Source organism: Schistocerca nitens, chromosome 8 (assembly GCF_023898315.1).
Source record: "Schistocerca nitens isolate TAMUIC-IGC-003100 chromosome 8, iqSchNite1.1, whole genome shotgun sequence".
Taxonomy (NCBI): domain Eukaryota; kingdom Metazoa; phylum Arthropoda; class Insecta; order Orthoptera; family Acrididae; genus Schistocerca; species Schistocerca nitens.
Window position 1 is genome coordinate 243,793,474 of NC_064621.1, and position 20,831 is coordinate 243,814,304.

General features: G+C 40.4%; 1 protein-coding gene across 1 annotated transcript in view; it reads left to right on the forward strand.

Moving 5' to 3' along the window:
- Positions 1-20,831, forward strand: part of LOC126199501 (sodium channel protein para-like) — a 416,386-nt gene that overhangs the window by 104,502 nt on the left and 291,053 nt on the right. The window contains exon 11 of the mRNA XM_049936424.1: positions 14,393-14,536. Coding sequence (XP_049792381.1) covers positions 14,393-14,536 — 144 coding nt within the window. The remainder of the gene's footprint in view (positions 1-14,392; positions 14,537-20,831) is intronic.

Genomic DNA, 20,831 nt, shown 5'->3' on the forward strand with positions numbered 1-20,831 from the left:
GAAAGAATGCAGCACTAACATTTTCTTTCCATTAAGCAAAGAGAATGGTATTCTGTTCCAAACAACCTTCAATGAATCTGGCATCAGGTCCTTTTAACTGAGTCAGTAGAAGTCATACTTCAGGGCAATGGCGTTGTCAATGTTGAAAATCAACAGTGCTGTAGAGCAGTAGCAGCTTTAGCATCATTAGTTAATGTTTCATTTGTTATGCGATGTTTCAAGTGGTCTGTGAAATCATGTTTTTGTTAACATCAATATGTGTCCTGTAGAAAAATGTTATATTCTTGAGTATTGTCTAATTTTAAAATAAGTTCAATACCTACTACAATTGGATCCAGGTAAAGTGGAGCTTAATCATGGTAATCATTCATAAAAAGCCAAGGTATGCAGCATACAACCCCATGGTTAGCATCATGGCGAAATTTGTTGCCCACTTACCACTCCCCTCCTCACGTTTGTCTTAGTGCTTGCCAGCTGCTGCAACTGTTCCAACTCCCACACTGCCAGAGTCTTCAAATTAAATCTGTGCATGACCTCAGTTGCCAAAGCATCATCTGTGAAAATACCATGGCCCATATATTAAGCCGTTGTGCAATGTAAAACCATTGGCACCAGGAACAGTAGTTCAGTCTGTGAACGTAAGATGACCCTGTATTTTTCGAGTGATTAACATAGGAAGAAACCTCAACTTATAATGGGGTAAGTATGGTATTTCAGTTTCCTGAAAAAGAGGTGGAAATTATTATTTGAGCACTGTGCTGGATGAAAAACAATCATTCTGATAATACCCTCTTGTAGAGCTAGGTAATTATTTGTTTATTTGAATGAAAATCTTGTCACTGGTTGATAATTGGAGGTGAGTGACTAAATGACTACTGTAAAGTGATGAAAATGGGAATAAGAAGTTTTATTGCTTGCTAAACATTTATTATCAATTTTGACTCACTATTTGAGCCTTCTGTGAGTAGTTAGGTGTATAATATTAATGGATTGTTCCTTATAACAGCTGTCTGGCAGTGTGCAATTCTTTTTAAATCCATTGATGATGTGTGGTTTGCAGTCATTGGGAGGTTGTTTGCATCTGCTGTGTTATCATTATTTTCATCCTAAAATTATACCTACAGCTGTGTATATACCATCTCAAGCATTTTCCTTAGATCCAGTAGCAGAGTGTATGGCTCCCTAATGTTCATGTAGAATTCGGCATGTGCATTGAAACTAAACACTTAAATTCTGAAAAATCATTTTTAACCTAGTCTGTTGAAATCGTGCAGCCTAATGTCTATATCTACACTGAGGTGATAAGTCATGGGATACTTCCTAATATCATGTCAGATCTCCTTTCGCCCAATGTAGTGCAACAATTTGATGTGGCATGGACTCAACGATTTATTGGATGTCCCTTGCAGAAATATCAAACCATGCTGCATCTATAGCTGTCCATAGTTAATGAAATTGTTGCCAGTGCAGAATTTTGTGTACAAACTGACCATATAATTATATCCCATAAACATCCGATTGGATTCATACCAGGTGATCTGGGTGGTCAAGTCATTCACTCAAAATGTCCAGAATGTTCTTCAAACCAGTTGTGAAAAAGTCCATGAATGGCTGCAAATGGTTTCTGAGTTGCTGAATATAACTATTTCCAGTCAATGATCAGTCCATTTGGACCAGAGTACCCAGTCCGTTCCATGCAAACATAGCCCATACCATTATGGAGCCACCAGCTTGCAAAGTGCATTGCTGACAACTTGGGTCCATGGCTCCATTGAGTCGGTGCCACAATCGAATCCTAACATCTTCTCTTACTAACTGAAATCAGGACTTATCTGACCAGGCCATTGTTTCCCAGTAATATAGGGTACAGTCACAAGTCCAGGAGAGGTGCTGCAGGTGATGTCATAGTATTGGCAAAGGATCTTGTGTTGGTTATCTGTTGCCATAGCCCATTAACCCCAAATTTCACTGCACTGTCCTAATGGATACTTTTTGTGCATCCCACATTCATTTCTGCTGTTATTCCACTTACTGTTGCTTGTCTGTCTGCACTGACAACTCTATGCGAATGCTGCTGCTCTTGGTTGTTACGTGAAGACTGTTAGGCACTGCATTGTCTGCGGTGAGAAGTAATGCCTGAAATTTGATGTGTAGGCATTCTTTATTACAAGAAGGAAAGTTGCTACTCACCATATAGCGGAGATGCTGAGTCGCAGATAGGCACAGCAAAAAGAGTTTCACACTTAAAGCTTTTGACCAATGGCCTTTGTCAACAATACACACATGTATGTGCGCGCGCACACACACACACACACACACACACACACACACACACACACACACACACACACACACTACAGTCTCAGGCAATTAAAACCACACTGCGAACAACAGCACTAGTGCATGATGGGAGTGACGACTGGGTGGGGGTAAGGAGGGGAGGCTGGGGCGGGGAGGGGGCAGATCGTATGGTGGGGATGGCGTACAGCGAAATGCTGCAGGTTGGGCAGAGGGAAAGGGAGAGGTGTTGGTGGTGGTGGGGAAGTAGTGGAAAAGGAGAGAAATACAGAGAATAAAATAAAATAAAAAGACTGAGTGTGGTTGTGGAATGACGGCTGTGTAGGCTGGAATGGGAGCAGGGAAGGGGCTGGATGGGTGAGGACAGCAACTAATGAAGGTTGAGGCCAGGAGGGTTATGGGAACATAGGATGTATTGCAGGGAAATTTCCCACCTGTGCAGTTCTGATAAGCTGGTGTTGGTGGGAAGGATCGTATGGCACAGGCTGTGAAGCAGTCTTTGAAAATAAGGATCTCCTGTGCCTTATCTTTCCAGTCTCCCACCACCTCCCAAAGTCCCACCATCTGGCCACTGAGGAGCATTCCCCTTGTAACTCAGTATCTATCACCCAGGACTGGAACAACTGAATTACATTCTCTGCCAGGGTTTACCTCTCATCTTTCCCTGAAATGAGAAATGTCCTGCCCACTATCCTTTCCACACCTCCCACAGTGGAACTCCACTGTCCACCAAACCTACACAATATATTCATCCATCCTTACACAACCTCTGCTCCCAATCCCTTACCTCATGGCTCATGCCCCTGTTATAGACCTAGATGCAAGACCTGTCCCATACATCCTGCCACCACCGCCTTCTCCAGTCCGGTCACTAACACCACTTATCCCATCAAAGGCAGGGCTACCTGTCAAAACCAGTCATGTTGTCTACAAGCTAAGCTGCAACCACTGTGCTGCATTCTTTGTAGGTATCACAACCAACAAGCTGTCTGTCCACATGAATGGCCACCAACAAACTATGGCATAGAAACAAGTGGACCACCCTGTTGCTGTACATGCTGCCAAACATGATATCTCCTTCATTTCAATGACTGCTCCACAGCCTGTGCCATATGTATCCTTCCCACCAACACCACCTTTCCTGAATTGCACAGGTGGGAACTTTCCCTACAATACATCTTACATTCCCGTAACCCACCTGACCTCAACCTTTGTTAGTCGCTGTCCTCACACACCCAGCCCCTTCCCTGCTCCCATTCCAGCACTACACAACTGTCATTCCACTACCATACCCAGTCTTTCTATTTTATTTTTCCTCTCTTTTTCTCTCCTTTTCTGCTACTTCCCCCCGCCCTTCTCTCCACTTCTCCCCTGCCCACCACCTAACCTGCAGCATTTCACTGTCCGCCATCCCCACCATACTGTCTGTTCCCCTCCCTGCCCCAGCCTCCTCCTAACTCCCATCCAGTCACCATTCCCATCATGCACTGGTGCTGAGACATCAGTCGTGTGTGTGAGTTGCATTTGCGTGAGTGTGTGTGTGTGCGTATGTGTGTCTATTGTTGACAAAGGCCATTGGGCAAAAGCTTTAAGTGTGAAACTCTTTTTGTTGTGCTTATGTGTGACTCAGCATCTCCACTATATGCTGAGTAGCAACTTTCCTTCTCATATTATTGTTACTTTCCATCCTGGATTTTCCATGATTTGATTTATACCTTATGTGTACCTTATGTCATCTGTATATGTGCTATCGCTATCCCATGTCTTTTCTTTATTTGTCCAAGAATCATTTTATTCCATTGTTTGTACATGTGATATAGGGCACTGGTAAACCTAGTTAATTTACAATACAGTAGTCATTTTGACAACATTGTTGACATAATCAAAACGCATAATAATGTAGGTTGGTGTGCTACATTGCTTCTACATGTGATAATAGCAGTTATTAAGTGAGGTTACATGATAAGCAGAGTACAAACTATGTTATGAATTGACAATTAGTAATATTTGGTAAATGAGGTTTACTTATTACAATGTTCCATAATCCAGACAAAGAATAGAAGCAGTGGTCAAGCAAGAACTGTTTTAACTTTTTTAATGCATTTAATGTTGGTATCGCAAATGGTTGTCTAACATAGCTCCAGTGTGATACACTCGTCTTTTGCGTAAATTTGTATTTACTGTGTTCATTGTAGGTTCATCTTGTGCCTAATTTGTATTTACTGTGTTCGTGTGTAGTTTCATCTTGTGCCTAGTTTCATATGTGTGTATATCATAGTTGTGTCTGAAGAGATTTTCCTTTTTTAAGACGCTCCCGTTTGTGAAATTTAGTATTTTGTATACATACAAGCAAGGCAGCGGCAATATTTTGAGAGTTTTAAAAAGGGGTCTACAGGAATCCTTGCAGTTAGCTTTTTTATCACCCTGATCATTTTTTTCTGTATTTTAAATGTTTTTGTAGAATTTGTGGAATTCCCCCAAAAATTTATTCCGTACATAAGTAGCGACTGTATACTACAATCGTACATTGTCAGCACTGATGAGCAGCTTGTATTCTGATCAAGGATCCGAACAGCATATGCTAGTGAATTCAGTCTCTTATTTAAATTGTTGAGGTGCACCTCCCACTTCAATTCTGTTTGAACATGAATGACTAGAAATTTTGTATGACTGACTTTCGACACATTTTTTCCTTCGATAGTAAAAACAGGGTTTGCAGGATGGAGGTCTTGTGTGGTGTGGAAGTTAACTGCCGGAGTTTTTTCAGAATTTATGATGTGCCTATTGGTCCTGAACCAGTGCATTAAGGTATGCATAACTGATATTGCAGCCTCCTGCAGATTTTTCCTCATTCTGTGGTTTAATTAAAATATTAGTGTCATCTGCAAAGAGTACAGTGGTTCCATCATGTATTTTACTAGCCAAGTCATTTATATACAGCAGAAATAGGACAGGTCCCAGAACCGACCGTCATCACTGTAAAAAGTAGAATTTTTTTGTGTTTCAGTATTTTTGTGTTTTATTTCTGTAATATGCTGATGATTACTGTGGTATGACTGGAGCCACCTTTCAGACTGGCCTCTAATTTCAAAATTACTGAATTAATGGAAGAGAATGCCATGATCAATAACATCGAAGAGTTTACTTAGATCCAGAAATATCCCAGATACATGTTGCTTATCATGCACTGCTTTTAATATTTCGTTTAAGAAGGAAAAATTTTCTGCCTGAGTTGATCTTCCAGTTCTGAACCTATGTTGGGAGTCACTTATCAGCCCCTCTTTATTTAAGAAAACTGTTAATCTTCTAAGGAACATTTTTTCCACAATTTTGCTGATGCCTGACAATACTGAAACTGGCCTATAAGTAGCAATATCACTTTTGGCACCCTCCTTATGCAAAGGTGTTACTTTTTCAGTTTTTAGATTATTTGGAAACACACCACTCTCAAAAGATGAACTTACTATGTCTGTTAGTGGTTTCATAGTAAATGTTGTGCTAACTTTGATAATAGCATTCGTTATCTCGTCAACACCCACTAAATATTTATTAGGAAATGCTTTTAGGATTCTTGACAGTTCCTCAGGTGTTGCTGTATAATCGAATATTGTGTTTGGATGCATTTTTTGATCTGAATGACTGTCTGGCTGTTTGTTAAGGTGTTTACTTATTAACTGCTGTGCTGTGTTAGAGAAATAATTGTTGAAAGCACTAGCCACATGTTTGGGGTCAGTTAGTTTATTTTTATTCATAATCAGCTGTGTATTACTCTGATTAACTTGCTGGGTGCCCATTTCTTTCCTTATAATTTGCCTGTTTGCTTTAGTACAGGGTATCCACAATGAGACTCCAACATTTGAACTTGTAAAACTGAGAGGAAACACAATTTATTGATGAACAAATACAGGGAAATCATACAGCAGCTCATCAAGTTTTCATACACAGGTGGACGCTTTAGTACACTTGAACATGCGTGCTACGGGTAGCGCGAAGAATATCAAGTCTATAATAGATTTCATGCCATGTGTTGCAGAGCATCTGTTCTGTGACAGAGTTGATGACAATTCTTATGTGCTGTTTCAAGTCTTGCAGGTCCTTTACTGATGTAACATACACCCAGTCTTTCACATAACCCCACAAGAAAAAATCGAAGAGGGTTATGTCGGGCAAACGTTGCGGCCAAGGAATTGGACCTCCACAGCCAATCCATCGTTGCAGGAATGTGTCATTTAAAAATTTTCGGACATCAAGGCTCCAGTAGGGTGGTGCACTGTCCTGTTGAAACATCACATTTGGCTGCAGGTCTGTTATCTGTGGCATGGCAAATTGTTCCAACATGTCCAGGTAGATGGCTCCATCCACAGTCGGCTTCTGAAAGAAAAACGGGCCAACAATGCGATTTATCATCAAACCACACCACACATTAACTTTCGGGCTGTCGTGCATGTATTCCCTAGGTGCATGCGGATTTTCAGACCCCCAGATGCGCACATTGTGACGATTGACAGCCCCTGACATGTGAAAGGTTGCCTCGTCAGTAAACATCACGCGTGATAAAAATGTCTCATCCGTGGCTATGTGATCTAACACGACACGTGCAAATTCTTCTCGCTTTGGTCGATCATCAGGCTTGATTTCTTGCACAACATGCTCTTTATATGCGTACAAACGTAATTGCTGATGAAAAACTTTGTGCACTGTTGAACGTTTCATACGAAGTTCCCGTGCTGCCTGTTGCACTGACTTCTGTGAACTTTGTTCCAATGACCACCGCACTTGTTCCACATTATGTTCGCTGATACCAGGCTTACCACCACCATGCCCTTTTACAACATTCCCAGTAGCCAAAAGCTGATCACACCAATTCTTTATAGCCTTGAACGACTTGTCTCTGCATACCACCAGACCACTTGTGCATGCTCCTTCATATCCTCCATTTTCCTAAAACAATTGATTTCAGCCCCACTAAGGCCACTTGGCGTATCAAATTTGCACACCACAAACTTGTTGAGTTGCTCTGTCTGCCCCTTCAGGATTCACAGGTCCATCATCTGAAATGAGAAAGATATAGGATATTAAAATGTAGGAGTCTCATTGTCGACACCCTGTATTATTCTTGAAATCACTCAATATGTTGTCATTTTCTAGTTTTCTTGCTTTTGAAATAACTTTTGTTAGTATTCTTTTGAAACATGTAATGAAGTCAGGATTAGTAGTTTGCTTGGAGTACACATGCAGTCTCCTTTTATTTTGACATGATATCCTTATCCCTTGTGTAATCCACTTGTTTGTTTTTTGAACAGAGTTAAACATATTTATTTTCTTGGGAAAACCATTTCAAAAACATGTTTGAATGTAGCCATAAACTTATGTCTGCTTGTGTCTGTATATGTGTGGATGGATATGTGTGTGTGTGCGCGAGTGTATACCCGTACTTTTTTCCCCCTAAGGTAAGCCTTTCCGCTCCCGGGATTGGAATGACTCCTTACCCTCTCCCTTAAAACCCACATCCTTTCATCTTTCCCTCTCCTTCCCTCTTTCCTGATGAGGCAACAGTTTGTTGTGAAAGCTTGAATTCTGTGTGTATGTTTGTGTTTGTTTGTGTGTCTATCGACCTGCCAGCGCTTTCGTTCGGTAAGTCACATCATCTTTGTTTTTATATATATGACTTACCAAACGAAAGTGCTGGCAGGTCGACAGACACACAAACAAACACAAACATACACACGAAATTCAAGCTTTCGCAACAAATGGTTGCTTCATCAGGAAAGAGGGAAGGAGATGGAAAGACGAAAGGATGTGGGTTTTAAGGGAGAGGGTAAGGAGTCATTCCAATCCCGGGAGCGGAAAGACTTACCTTAGGGGGAAAAAAGGACAGGTATACACTTGCACACACACACATATCCATCCGCACATACACAGACACAAGCAGAAATGTCTGACCAATATGGTCTGTGTATATGCGGATGGATATGCGTGTGTGTATGAGTGTGTACCTGTCTAATTTTTTGTCTAACATATACACATATATAACATGAAGTTCCTTCTATATCTTATGATGACCCTCCATCCAAGATAACCTGCTGTGTCCTCCCTACCTAAAAGTCTTCAATACAGTCACAAATTTCTCTTGATATTCCATATGACTGAAATTTTGACACTAAGCCTAGGTATGGTACTGTCTTTTCGGACTTCAAGAGATACTGCATCTACCTGCCTGTTTTGCTCCAAAGCGTTCATGTGAGAAAAATGTGAGTTGTGTTTGATATGATCGTTGTTTTCAGAATCCATGCTGGTTGGCATGGAGGAGGTCATTCTACTCAAGATACCTCATCATGTTGGAGCTCAGAATATGTTCTAAGATTTTACAACAAATTGAAGTCAAGGATTTTGTGGATTACTTTACTACTCTTCTTGTAGTCAGGTGTGACGTGGTTTCTTCCAACTACTGGGCACAGTTTTTTGTTCAAAGGATCTACAGTGGATTATATTTGGAAGGAGAGCTAACTTGCTGCAAAGTCACTGTAGAATTTGATAGGGATCCCTTTGGGTCCTGTGGATATGTTGAGTTTTACCAATTTCAGCTGTTTCTCGACACTACTGACACTAAACTGATTACACTCATCTTTTGGATAAGTTCTCCTGGGTTTCCCGATGTAAAGCTACATTTGAAAACAGAGTTAACCATCCAGCTTTTGCTGTACTTCCCTCAGTTTCATGTCCTGTCTCATTCATTAGGGTTTGGTGCCTTTAATAGCCTTTACAAATGACCAGAATTTCTTTGGGTTTTGTGAGAGATAATTTGACAATATTCTGCTACAATAGTAATTGAATGCTTCATGCATTGCTCTCTTGACAGCCAAACGTGTTTCATTCAGTATCTCTCTATCTATAGCTGTGTGCTATTTTTTACACTTGTTATGCAGTAGTCCATTACAGGGGACATACCTTTTCAGTGCATGGTCAAATATTCTTTTAAACTTGAGGCATAGTGCCCTGCCTGGTGCTGAAAGTTTCAAGTTCCTCACTGAGATATGACACTACTGACTTTTTATGTAGTTCACTGAACACATACGTCTTTCTTCTTGTTTTAGTTGGCCTTTGTACTATGGTAATCATTGTGGCCACAGCCATATTACTTATGATCACTGATGCCAGAATCAGTGTGGACATCCTCAAAGAGATCGCAACTATTTGTTGCCATTAGATTCAGTATATTTCCATCATGAGTAGAGTTCCGAGTTACTTGTTATAGGTAGTTTTCAGAGAAGGCATTTAGTAATGTTTCACTGGATGTCTTGTCACACTCACCACTAACAAAACTGTAAATTTTCCTGATTGATTGGTGGATGATTAAAGTATCCTCCAGTAATTACAGTATTATTGGGTAACTTATGTACAAGTGAACTGAGGTTTTTCCTAAACCGTGATACTGAGGCCCAAACAATCTCACGTGCAGCTTCAATTACTGTCTCGGCGGATTTGAGTTTCTAGTGTACTGCGACAAATACACCACCTCAATTTCCGATTAGCCTATCCTTTCAATATACGAGGGCAGTTCAATAAGTAATGCAACATATTTTTTTTTCTCGGCCAATTTTGGTTGAAAAAACCGGAAATTTCTTGTGGAATATTTTCAAACATTCCCGCTTCGTCTCGTATAGTTTCATTGACTTCCAACAGGTGGCAGCGCTGTACGGAGCTGTTAAAATGGCGTCTGTAACGGATGTGCGTTGCAAACAACGGGCAGTGATTGAGTTTCTTTTGGCGGAAAACCAGGGCAACTCAGATATTCATAGGCGCTTGCAGAATGTCTACGGTGATCTTGCAGTGGACAAAAGCACAGTGAGTCGTTGGGCAAAGTGTGTGTCATCATCGCCGCAAGGTCAAGCAAGACTGTCTGATCTCCCGCGTGCGGGCCGGCCATGCACAGCTGTGACTCCTGCAATGACGGAGTGTGCGAACACACTCGTTCGAGATGATCGACGGATCACCATCAAACAACTCAGTGCTCAACTTGACATCTCTGTTGGTAGTGCTGTCACAATTGTTCACCAGTTGGGATATTCAAAGGTTTGTTCCCGCTGGGTCCCTCGTTGTCTAACTGAACACCATAAAGAGCAAAGGAGAACCATCTGTGCGGAATTGCTTGCTCGTCATGTGGCTGAGGGTGACAATTTCTTGTCAAAGATTGTTACAGGCGATGAAACATGGGTTCATCACTTCGAACCTGAAACAAAACGGCAATCAATGGAGTGGCGCACACCCACTCCCCTACCAAGAAAAAGTTTAAAGCCATACCCTCAGCCGGTAAAGTCATGGTTACAGTCTTCTGGGACACTGAAGGGGTTATTCTGTTCGATGTCCTTCCCCATGGTCAAACGATCAACTCTGAAGTGTATTGTGCTACTCTTCAGAAATTGAAGAAACCAGTTCAGCGTGTTCGTAGGCACAAAAATCAGAACGAACTTCTCCTTCTTCATGACAACGCAAGACCTCACACAAGTCTTCGCACCCGAGAGGAGCTCACAAAACTTCAGTGGACTGTTCTTCCTCATGCACCCTACAGCCCCGATCTCACACCGTCGGATTTCCATATGTTTGGCCCAATGAAGGACGCAATCCGTGGGAGGCACTACGCGGATGATGAAGTTATTGATGCAGTACGACGTTGGCTCCGACATCGACCAGTGGAATGGTACCGTGCAGGCATACAGGCCCTCATTTCAAGGTGGCGTAAGGCCGTAGCATTGAATGGAGATTACGTTGAAAAACAGTGTTGTGTCGCTAAAAGATTGGGGAATAACCTGGTGTATTTCAATGCTGAATAAAACAACCCCTATTTCAGAAAAAAAATGTGTTGCATTACTTATTGAACTGCCCTCGTACATTAAAATTATCCCCAATAATGATAATAACAATAATAATAATAATAATATGAGAAGAAAAGTTGCTACTCACCATATAGAGGATATGCTGAGTCGCAGGTAGGCACAACAAAGCGACTCACAATTATAGGTTTCGGCCATTAAGGACTTTGTCAACAATAGACACACATAAGCACACTCTGATGCAAACGCAACTCACACACACGACTGCAGTCTCAGGCAACTGAAGCTACACTGCGAGCAGCAGCACCAGTGCATGATGGGAGTGGTGACTGGGTGGGGGTAAGGAGGAAGCTGGAACAGGGAGGAGGACAGGTAGTATGGTGGGGATGGCAGACAGTGAAATGCTGCAGGTTAGGCGGAGGACAGGGGAGGCATGGGGAGGGGGTGGGGGAAGTAGTGGAAAAGGAGAGAAATAGGGAGAAAAAGAGAAAATAAAAAAAAAAGTCTGGGTGTGGTGGTAGAATGATGGTTGAGTAGTGCTGGAATGGGAACGGTGTAGTGCCGGGGGATGTATGAGAACAGTGACTAACGAAGATTGAAGACAGGAGGGTTATGGGAACATAGGATGTATTGCAGGGAAAGCCCCCACCTGCACAATTTAGAAAAGCTGGTGTTGGTGGCTTCCACAGTTCCTGTCCCTTTACGTCACATTGCCTGCTCGTCACTATTGATGCCACCTCCTTGTACACTAACGTTCCTAATGCCCATGGTCTTACCGCTAATGAACACTGCCTTTCCCAATGCATGATGGATACCAAACCAACAACCTCCTTTCTAGTCGCCATGACCAACTATATCCTCACCCGCAATTACTTCTCCTTTGAAGACATTACATACAAAAAAATCCAGGGTACAGCAATGGGCACCCACATGGCACCATCCTATACGAACATATTCATTAGCCATCGAGAGGAATCCTTCCTAAAACCTAGAATCCTAAACCACTCACCTGGTTGAGATTCATTGATGACACCTTTGCTATCTGCATCGAAGGTGAGGACACACTATCCATTTTCCGCCAGAACCTCACCAACTTCTCCACCATCTGTTTCACCTGGTTGTACTCAATCCAACAAGCCACTTTCTAGGTGTTGACCTCCAGCTCACAGATGGCTGCATCTGTAGCTCCGTCCATATCAAACCTACTAACAACCAGCAATACCTCCACTTCGACAGCTGCCACCCGTTCCATGCCAAGAAGTCCCTTCCATACAGCCTAGCCACCAGTGGTCATCACATCTGCAGTGACAAACAGTCCCTCTCAAAATACATCGCGGGTCTCATTAAAGCCTTCACTGACCGTCATTGTCCTCCCAACCTTGTACAAAAACAAATCTCCCATGCCTTATCTTTCCAGTCTCCCACCACCTCCCAAAGTCCCACCATGTGGCCACAGAGGAGCATTCCCCTCGTAACTCGGTACTACCCAGGACTGGAGCTACTGAATTACATTCTCCGCCAGGGTTTCGATTACCTCTCATCTTTCCCTGAAATGAGAAATGTCCTGCACACTATCCTTCTCACCCCTCCCGGAGTAGTATTCTGCCATCCACCAAACCTGCACAATATACTCATCCATACTTACACAACCCCTGCTCCCAATCAATTAGCTCTTGGCTCATACCCCTGTAATAGACCTAGACACAAGACCTGTCCCATTCATCCTCCCACCACCAACTACTCCTGTCCGGTCACTAACGTCACCTATCCCATCAAAGGCAGGGCTCCCTGTGAAACCAGTCATGTGGTCTTCAAGTTATGCTGCAACCACTGTGGTACATTCTTTGAAGGCATGACAACCAACAAGCTGCCTGTCCACATGAATGGCCACCGACAAACTGTGGCCAAGAAACAAGTGGACCACCCTGTTGCTGTACATGCTGCCAAACATGATATCCTTCATTTCAATGACTGCTTCACAGCCTGTGCCATATGGGTGCTTCCCACCAACACCAGATTTTCTGAATTGTGCAGGCAGCAGCTTTCCCTGCAGTTCATCCTATGTTCTGTAACCCTCCTGGCCTCAAACTTCATTAGTCACTGTCCTCATACATCCAGCCCCTTTACTGTTCCCATTCCAGCACTACACAGCTGTCACACCACCACACCCAGTCATTATATTTCTCTCCTTTTCCACTACTCCCCCCCCCCCCCCCCAACCTCACACCTGTCCTCCATCTAACCTACAGCACTTCACTGTCTGCCACCCCCACCATACTATCCCTTCCCCTCCCCAACCCAGCCTCCTCTGTACCCCCACCCAGTCGCACTTCCATCATACACTGGTGCTGCTGCTCGCAGTGTGGCTTCAGTTGTCTGAGACGGAAGTTGTGTGTGTGAGTTGCGTTTATGTGCATGTGTGTGCGTGTGCATATGTGTGTCTATTGTTGATGAAGGCCTCTATGGCTAAAAGCTATAATTGTGAGCCTTTCTGTTGTTCTTATGTGCGACTCAGCATCTCCACTTAATGGTGAGTAGCAACTTTCCTTCTCATAATATTGTTACATTCCAGCCCAGATTTTCCATTCTTTGAATAATAATAATAATAATAATATGTATATAGCACGTACCTGATATCAATATGTTTCAGGTTTTGTCAGAATTCAAAGCATGATGTTATACTTTAAATCTGAGAGTAAAGAAGATAATATAATGTGCCGATCTTAATATAAAATTTTCCATGACTGTATAATCACTATGCATTACAACTCTACTGTAATGGCTGTAAGCCTTATCAGTAAACTAGAAGATACTGAAAAAAATGAAATACAGTGAAACAGTTGTCACAGGGAACTAAAAATACATTCCTCATATCATGAATACCTAATCCTGGAATGTACTTTTGTGTTCTTAAAATGATAGAGGGTGATATTTCCTATAATGTGGTATGGATTCACTATCTAGTAAACAAAACTTTTGGTACGCATATAATAAATTGTTTGTGTGTAATCCAAAGGTAATATTTTATTTTGTATTTTCCATGTGAGTACATCCAATTTTTTTTTATTTTTTTGTTTCTGCATGGTCCATTGTTTTGTTCTACACAGCTAAATTCAGAAGACATGCACAGCTTCCACCATATAGTGCTAAATAGTGAAATTCAGATTCCATTATGTAATATTTTTGTTGTGTAATAATTCATTTAGTCACCATTGTTCATACAGTATTCATTGTCATCTGATGATGTGTGTGCTGTTTTGCAGATGCCCATGACCGAGATGCTGATGCAGATTATGTTGGAGATGAGATAATAGCTGATGGGATAGTGTACAGAGACAAGAAATTTCTCAAAGAACAAACTCAAGTGGAAGTTGCAATTGGTGATGGGATGGAATTCACAATTCATGGTAAATACTTTTGGTATTTTTTGTTTGTGGATTTATTCACTTCCACTGATAAAGAAGAAAATGAAAGTGCCATATAACTCATAGTTTAAGACTGACATAACTCAAGTCAGTATGTAATTTTGATTGGTAAATTATCTGATTTCCTATTTTCATCCTACATGTCTGTGGAAAACAAAACAGTGTTGTTTTGCTGAAGCTTGTAGGAGCAGACCACAATTTTTTAAATGTCAATATAACTGTTTGGGAAAGTTTTTTGTAGTTATTTAAGCTAAGAACACATAATGATATGGTCATCAGTTTCCAATGACTAACATTGATCGTATCCTAGAAAATAAATAATATAGTCAATTACTTTCGTCAGAGAGTACACAGAAAAATAGCTAAATTCTCAAAGTAAAAGATAAAGGGGAGAGAGAGAGAGAGAGAGAGAGAGAGAGAGAGAGAGAGAGAGAGAACCTATGAATCTTGGCTGCTATCATCCATGCTAAGGAACTAATTGTTCCTTCCAAACACTAATAATCAGAAGCTTGGAAGAGAGAAAACATCACATTCCAGATGCCAAACAATGAGCTGCATTGTTTTTAGTTAAATGGGTGTACTACTCGAAATGTGGCATATTGGTGGATCCTATCACTGCATGTGGATACAGTCCATCAAAGAACAATATCCAGTCTAGAGGGAAGTCAACATAACTTAATTTGCCTCACTGGCTGGGATTTTTGTCTCAGTGGCTGGAAGGAATTACGCTAAGGCCATGTCTTTAGCTTTGCCAGCTGCAGCTTATTGCCCTTCAGTTCAGGCTCTTCCATTTCCCATATACACGTAGCACTGTTCCTTAACAGCAAGGTTACTGTGTGTAAGAGACACAATGTCCTGTTACTATATGTGTTGTGCAGATGTTAATAGTTACTACATCTACCAGGTCATGTACCTAATAGTGAGGTGCTGAATAGAATAGGAGAGAGAAGAAATTTGTGGCACAACTTGACTAAAAGAAGGGACCAGTTAATAGGACGCATTTGAGACAGCAAGGGATCACCAATTTCCTAGGAGGGAAGTGTGGGGGTTAAACATTGTAGAAGGAGACCAATAGATAAACACAGTAAGCAGATCCAGAAAAATGTAGGTTGCAGTAGTTATTCAGAGCTGAAAAGGCTTTTACAGGATAGGGTAGTGTGGTGACCTGTATCAAACCAGTCTTTGGACTGAAGATCACAACATTACAATGATAAAAATATTTTGGCACACTGTAGATGTCAGACTACTGTTTTAATACTATTTTACTACTTTTTTTTCTCAGGAGAACAATCTTATTTTGTTATCTAAGTTTTACTAGTTTCTAACAACATCCCACCTGGAGGCTCTGCAGAAATCCCTTGAGCAAATAAAACAAATAAAGAAAATTTGTTACAGGATAAGTAATCACAGCCATGTTTCACCAGCATAAAAATTATTTTGTGCTAAAACTGCAGTTCTGTAAAAGGTTTGTCTTCTGTGAATGTGAGGAAGTGGGTAGAAATTAATAGAAATTTAGAAAAGCAGAAAGGCAATCCAATAATGATTTCAGTAAGCTAATGTATAATAAGTAGCGGAGGAGATGTGGTCTGCCATATTTCACGGACTATAAGACACACTTTTTTCTTTGAAAAATTGCCTTCAAAGTTCAGGTTTGTCCTATACTCAGAATTATATAAAAGTGTCCAGTGTTTTATGTAAAATTCCCACTAGTATTAAAAATGGCCACACATTCGATGCTACAGGAAACCTGCCTCTATCTGGCAACATCGGATTCAGCTGGCAGCAGCAGTGCACCAATGCGACGAATATGAGTTGCAGGGATTCATAAACTTGCTAAAGTGTCATTGCAGTCTATGCCACCAGTGAACTTGAATTGAAAGTGATTTGTATTATTGGTAACAGTATTTTTGGTAGTACCTAGTTTTATAATGGAAAAAAATTAAATGTATTCATATGATTCGGGTTATAAATTGAATATATGTGCAGAAGAACATGGAAACAGAGGAGTTGAGTGGCATTTCAGCCCTCCACCAACAGAAAAAACCATTCGTGATTGGCAGGCTAGTGAAGAAGTACTGAAAAAAATGAAGACTGAATGTGCAAATAGAGGATGGAATGCAGAATGGCTAAAACTAGAAGATGACCTATTCAAATGGATTCAAGGACATTGTCAAAATGGCACAGCAATTAATACAAAAATTATTCAAATACACATTCTTAAGCTAGCGCTACAGTGGAACTTAACAGACTTTAAGGGTGGATTTGGTTGGTGCTACAAGTTTATGAAGCATCATGGACATAACATGTGAACCAAAATCAAAATATGTCAGAAAATGCCACAAGAGTACGAAGAGAAAATATTATCTTTCCATCACTTTATTATTCACCATCGAAAGAAAACTAGTGTGGAACTAAGCCAGATAGTGAATATGGACAAAACTTCTATGACATTTGATGTGCCAAGTTTTTTAACTTAGTTTTAGTTATGTCACGTTCCATACATCATTTTCTCGATATGATGTGGAACTAGTCAGATTACGAGATATACATACACACATGAATAGTGCTAATATTAATATTACTGAAATTTTTAGTTCTACACATGCAACTACATTTAAAACAAAAAACTCGTCCATGGAGTAGAAGGTGTTGTCCAAAAGAAACGATTTTAAGCTAGATTTAAAACTTGATCTGCTACCTGCCAGACAGTTTATGTTGTTGAGCAAATTATCGAAGATTTTTTTTGCTGAATAATGTACTCCTTTTTGGGCAACTGATAGCTTCAATAACAGATAGGAAAGGCCATTTTTCCCTCTAGTGTTGTACATATGAACATCACTGTTCTTCACAAATTGAGATGGATTATTTGTAACGAATTTCATTGGTGAATATATGCACTCTGATGGTGCAGTTAAAATACCTAACTCCTTGAAAAGATGCCTACATGGCATCCTTGAGTGAACACCACTAATTATTCTCACTGCTCTCTTTTGTGCAATCAATACTTTATATCTAAGTGGTGAGTTACCCTAGAAAACTATTCCATAAGACATTATTGATTGGAAATATGCAAAGTATGTTAGGAGGCTGATCTGATTATTACCAAGACTAGCAATTATACGAAGACCGAAAGAAGCTGTACTTAGTTGTTTGAGAAGCTCAGTAATATGCTTCTTCCAGTTCAAGTTGTCATCAATGTGAACACCCAAAAATTTGGAGAAATCTACCCTGTTAACTGAGCCCTGTTCATATGCTACATCAATTGTCGGTATGACTCTATTCGGGATACAGAACTGGATATAGTGAGCTTTTTCAAAATCAAGGGAGAGTCCATTTTCTGAGAACCACTTAATAATTCTTTGAAAGACATCCTTAACAATATCTTCAGCTGCTTTTTCTGGAATGGGATGTATTGTAACACCTGTGTCATCTGCAAAAATTACTTGTTCCGTTTGCTGAACATTAAGTGGTAGGTCATGAGCGTGAATAAGGAACAGCCGAGGACCTAAAAATTGAACCCTGTGGGACTCACTTTGTGACAACTCCCCATTCACTAGAATTTACCACCTTCCCAACATTATTTGTTCTATTCAGCACAACTTTTTGCTTTCTGTTCATTAAGTATGATTCAAACCAGCTGTGTGTATAGCCTTCAGTTCCATAAAACCTGAGTTTTTCTAAGAGTGTGACATGATCCATACAGTCAAATGCCTTGGAGAGATCACAAAAAATACCAACTGGTGATAATTTGTTGTTTAGGGCTTGTACTATTTGATGGGTAAATATGTAGATAGCATTCTCAGTCGAGTAACCCTTCCGGAATCCGAACTGTGATGTGCTGAGTAAATTATTTTCACTTAAATGTGAGACTACTCTTGAATACGTAACTTTTTCGAATATTTTAGAAAATGAAGTCAGCAATGAGATTGGTCTTTAATTATTTAAGTCACTCTTGTCCCTTTTCTTATGAAGAGGTTTGACAATTGTGTATTTCAATCTGTCTGCAAAAATTCACTGTGCCAGTGAAGCATTACATATATTTCTAAGGACTCCACTTATTAAATTAGAACAACACTTCAAAATTCTGTTAGACACTCCATCATCACCACATGAACTCATGTTTTTCAGTATATTTATAATTCCCTTAATTTCAGTGGGGGATGTTGGTGTTATTTCTAAATGCCTAAAGTCCTGGGGAATGACATATTTAGCAAATTTCTTTACTTCTTCAACTGAACCCTTTAACCCTATTTTTGCTGCAGCATTCAGAATGTGATTGTTAAAAATACTTGCAACTTGTGAATTGTCACTCACAACATCATCATTTAGCTTTATAGCTATGGTATTCTGTGCACTGTCAGGCTGCCCCATCTCCCATTTGACAAACTTCCATATAGTTTTAATCTTATTAACTGCATTATTAATTTCTGTCAGAACACATAAGCTTCTCAACTTCTTAATGACTTTCCGTAACATATTACAGTATCTTATGTAGTAAGCAAGTAACGTTGGATCCTGACTTATTCTGGCCTTTCCATATATTTCCCTCTTCCTCTTACACGATATTTTAATTCCCTTAGTAATCCATGGCTTACTTGACTTTGTAATGGCTTTTTAGGATAATGTTTTAGGAAAGCAACTCTCAAATATTGAGACAAATTTACGCTGGAATGAATTGAATTTGGCATCAGCATCATTTTCTATGTATACTTGATCCCATTCTATGTGTTCTAGGCTGCACTTAAAGCTCTGTATCCTGTTCGCATTAATAAGCCTCCCTGCCTTGTATGAACCTTCCTGAATCCTGTAAGGTGCTGCATGTTTTATTTCCATTACGATCAGATAGCCCATTAACAACTGGTTACACATTAATTGTTTTTGTCTGAGCACTGGCTATGAAAATGTTATCTATAAGTGACCTACTATCCTGCTGCACATGAGCTGGAAAATTAACAACAGATACTAGATTGAAACGACCAAACAAAGATTCTAGCTCATTTTTCCTATCCATATCTTTTAAGAAATCTACATTAAAATCACCACAAACCATTATCTGCTTCTTTTTGTCTGACAGGTAGCTCAATAATGCCTCAAGATTTTTCATGAATAGCTGAAAGTTACCTTGAGGGGATCTGTAGATTGTTACAATTACTGTTGATGTTGTTGTTGTGGTCTTCAGTCCTGAGACTGGTTTAATGCAGCTCTCCATGCTACTCTATCCTGTGCAAGCGTCTTCATCTCCCAGTACCTACTGCAACCTACATCCTTCTGAATCTGCTTAGTGTATTCATCTCTTGGTCTCCCTCTACGATTTTTACCCTCCACCCTGCCCTCCAATGCTAAATTTGTGATCCCTTGATGCCTCAAAACATGTCCTACCAACCGATCCCTTCTTCTAGTCAAGTTGTGCCACAAACTTCTCTTCTCCCCAATCCTATTCAATACCTCCTCATTAGTTACGTGATCTACCCACCTTATCTTCAGCATTCTTCTGTAGCACCACATTTCGAAAGCTTCTATTCTCTTCTTGTCCAAACTGGTTATCGTCCATGTTTCACTTCCATACATGGCTACACTCCATACAAATACTTTCAGAAACGACTTCCTGACACTTAAATCTATACTCGATGTTAACAAATTTCTCTTCTTCAGAAACGATTTCCTTGCCATTGCCAGTCTACATTTTATATCCTCTCTACTTCGACCATCATCAGTTATTTTGCTCCCTAAATAGCAAAACTCCTTTACTACTTTAAGTGTCTCATTTCCTAATCTAATCCCCTCAGCATCACCCGATTTAATTTGACTACATTCCATTATCCTCGTTTTGCTTTTGTTGATGTTTATCTTATATCCTCCTTTCAAGACACTGTCCATTCCGTTCAACTGCTCTTCCAAGTCCTTTGCTGTCTCTGACAGAATTACAATGTCATCGGCGAACCTCAAAGTTTTTACTTCTTCTCCATGGATTTTAATACCTACTCCGAATTTTTCTTTTGTTTCCTTTACTGCTTGCTCAATATACAGATTGAATAACATCGGGGAGAGGCTACAACCCTGTCTCACTCCTTTCCCAACCACTGCTTCCTTTTCATGCCCCTCGACTCTTATAACTGCCATCTGGTTTCTGTACAAATTGTAAATAGCCTTTCGCTCCCTGTATTTTACCCCTGCCACCTTCAGAATTTGAAAGAGAGTATTCCAGTTAACGTTGTCAAAAGCTTTCTCTAAGTCTACAAATGCTAGAAACATTGGTTTGCCTTTTCTTAATCTTTCT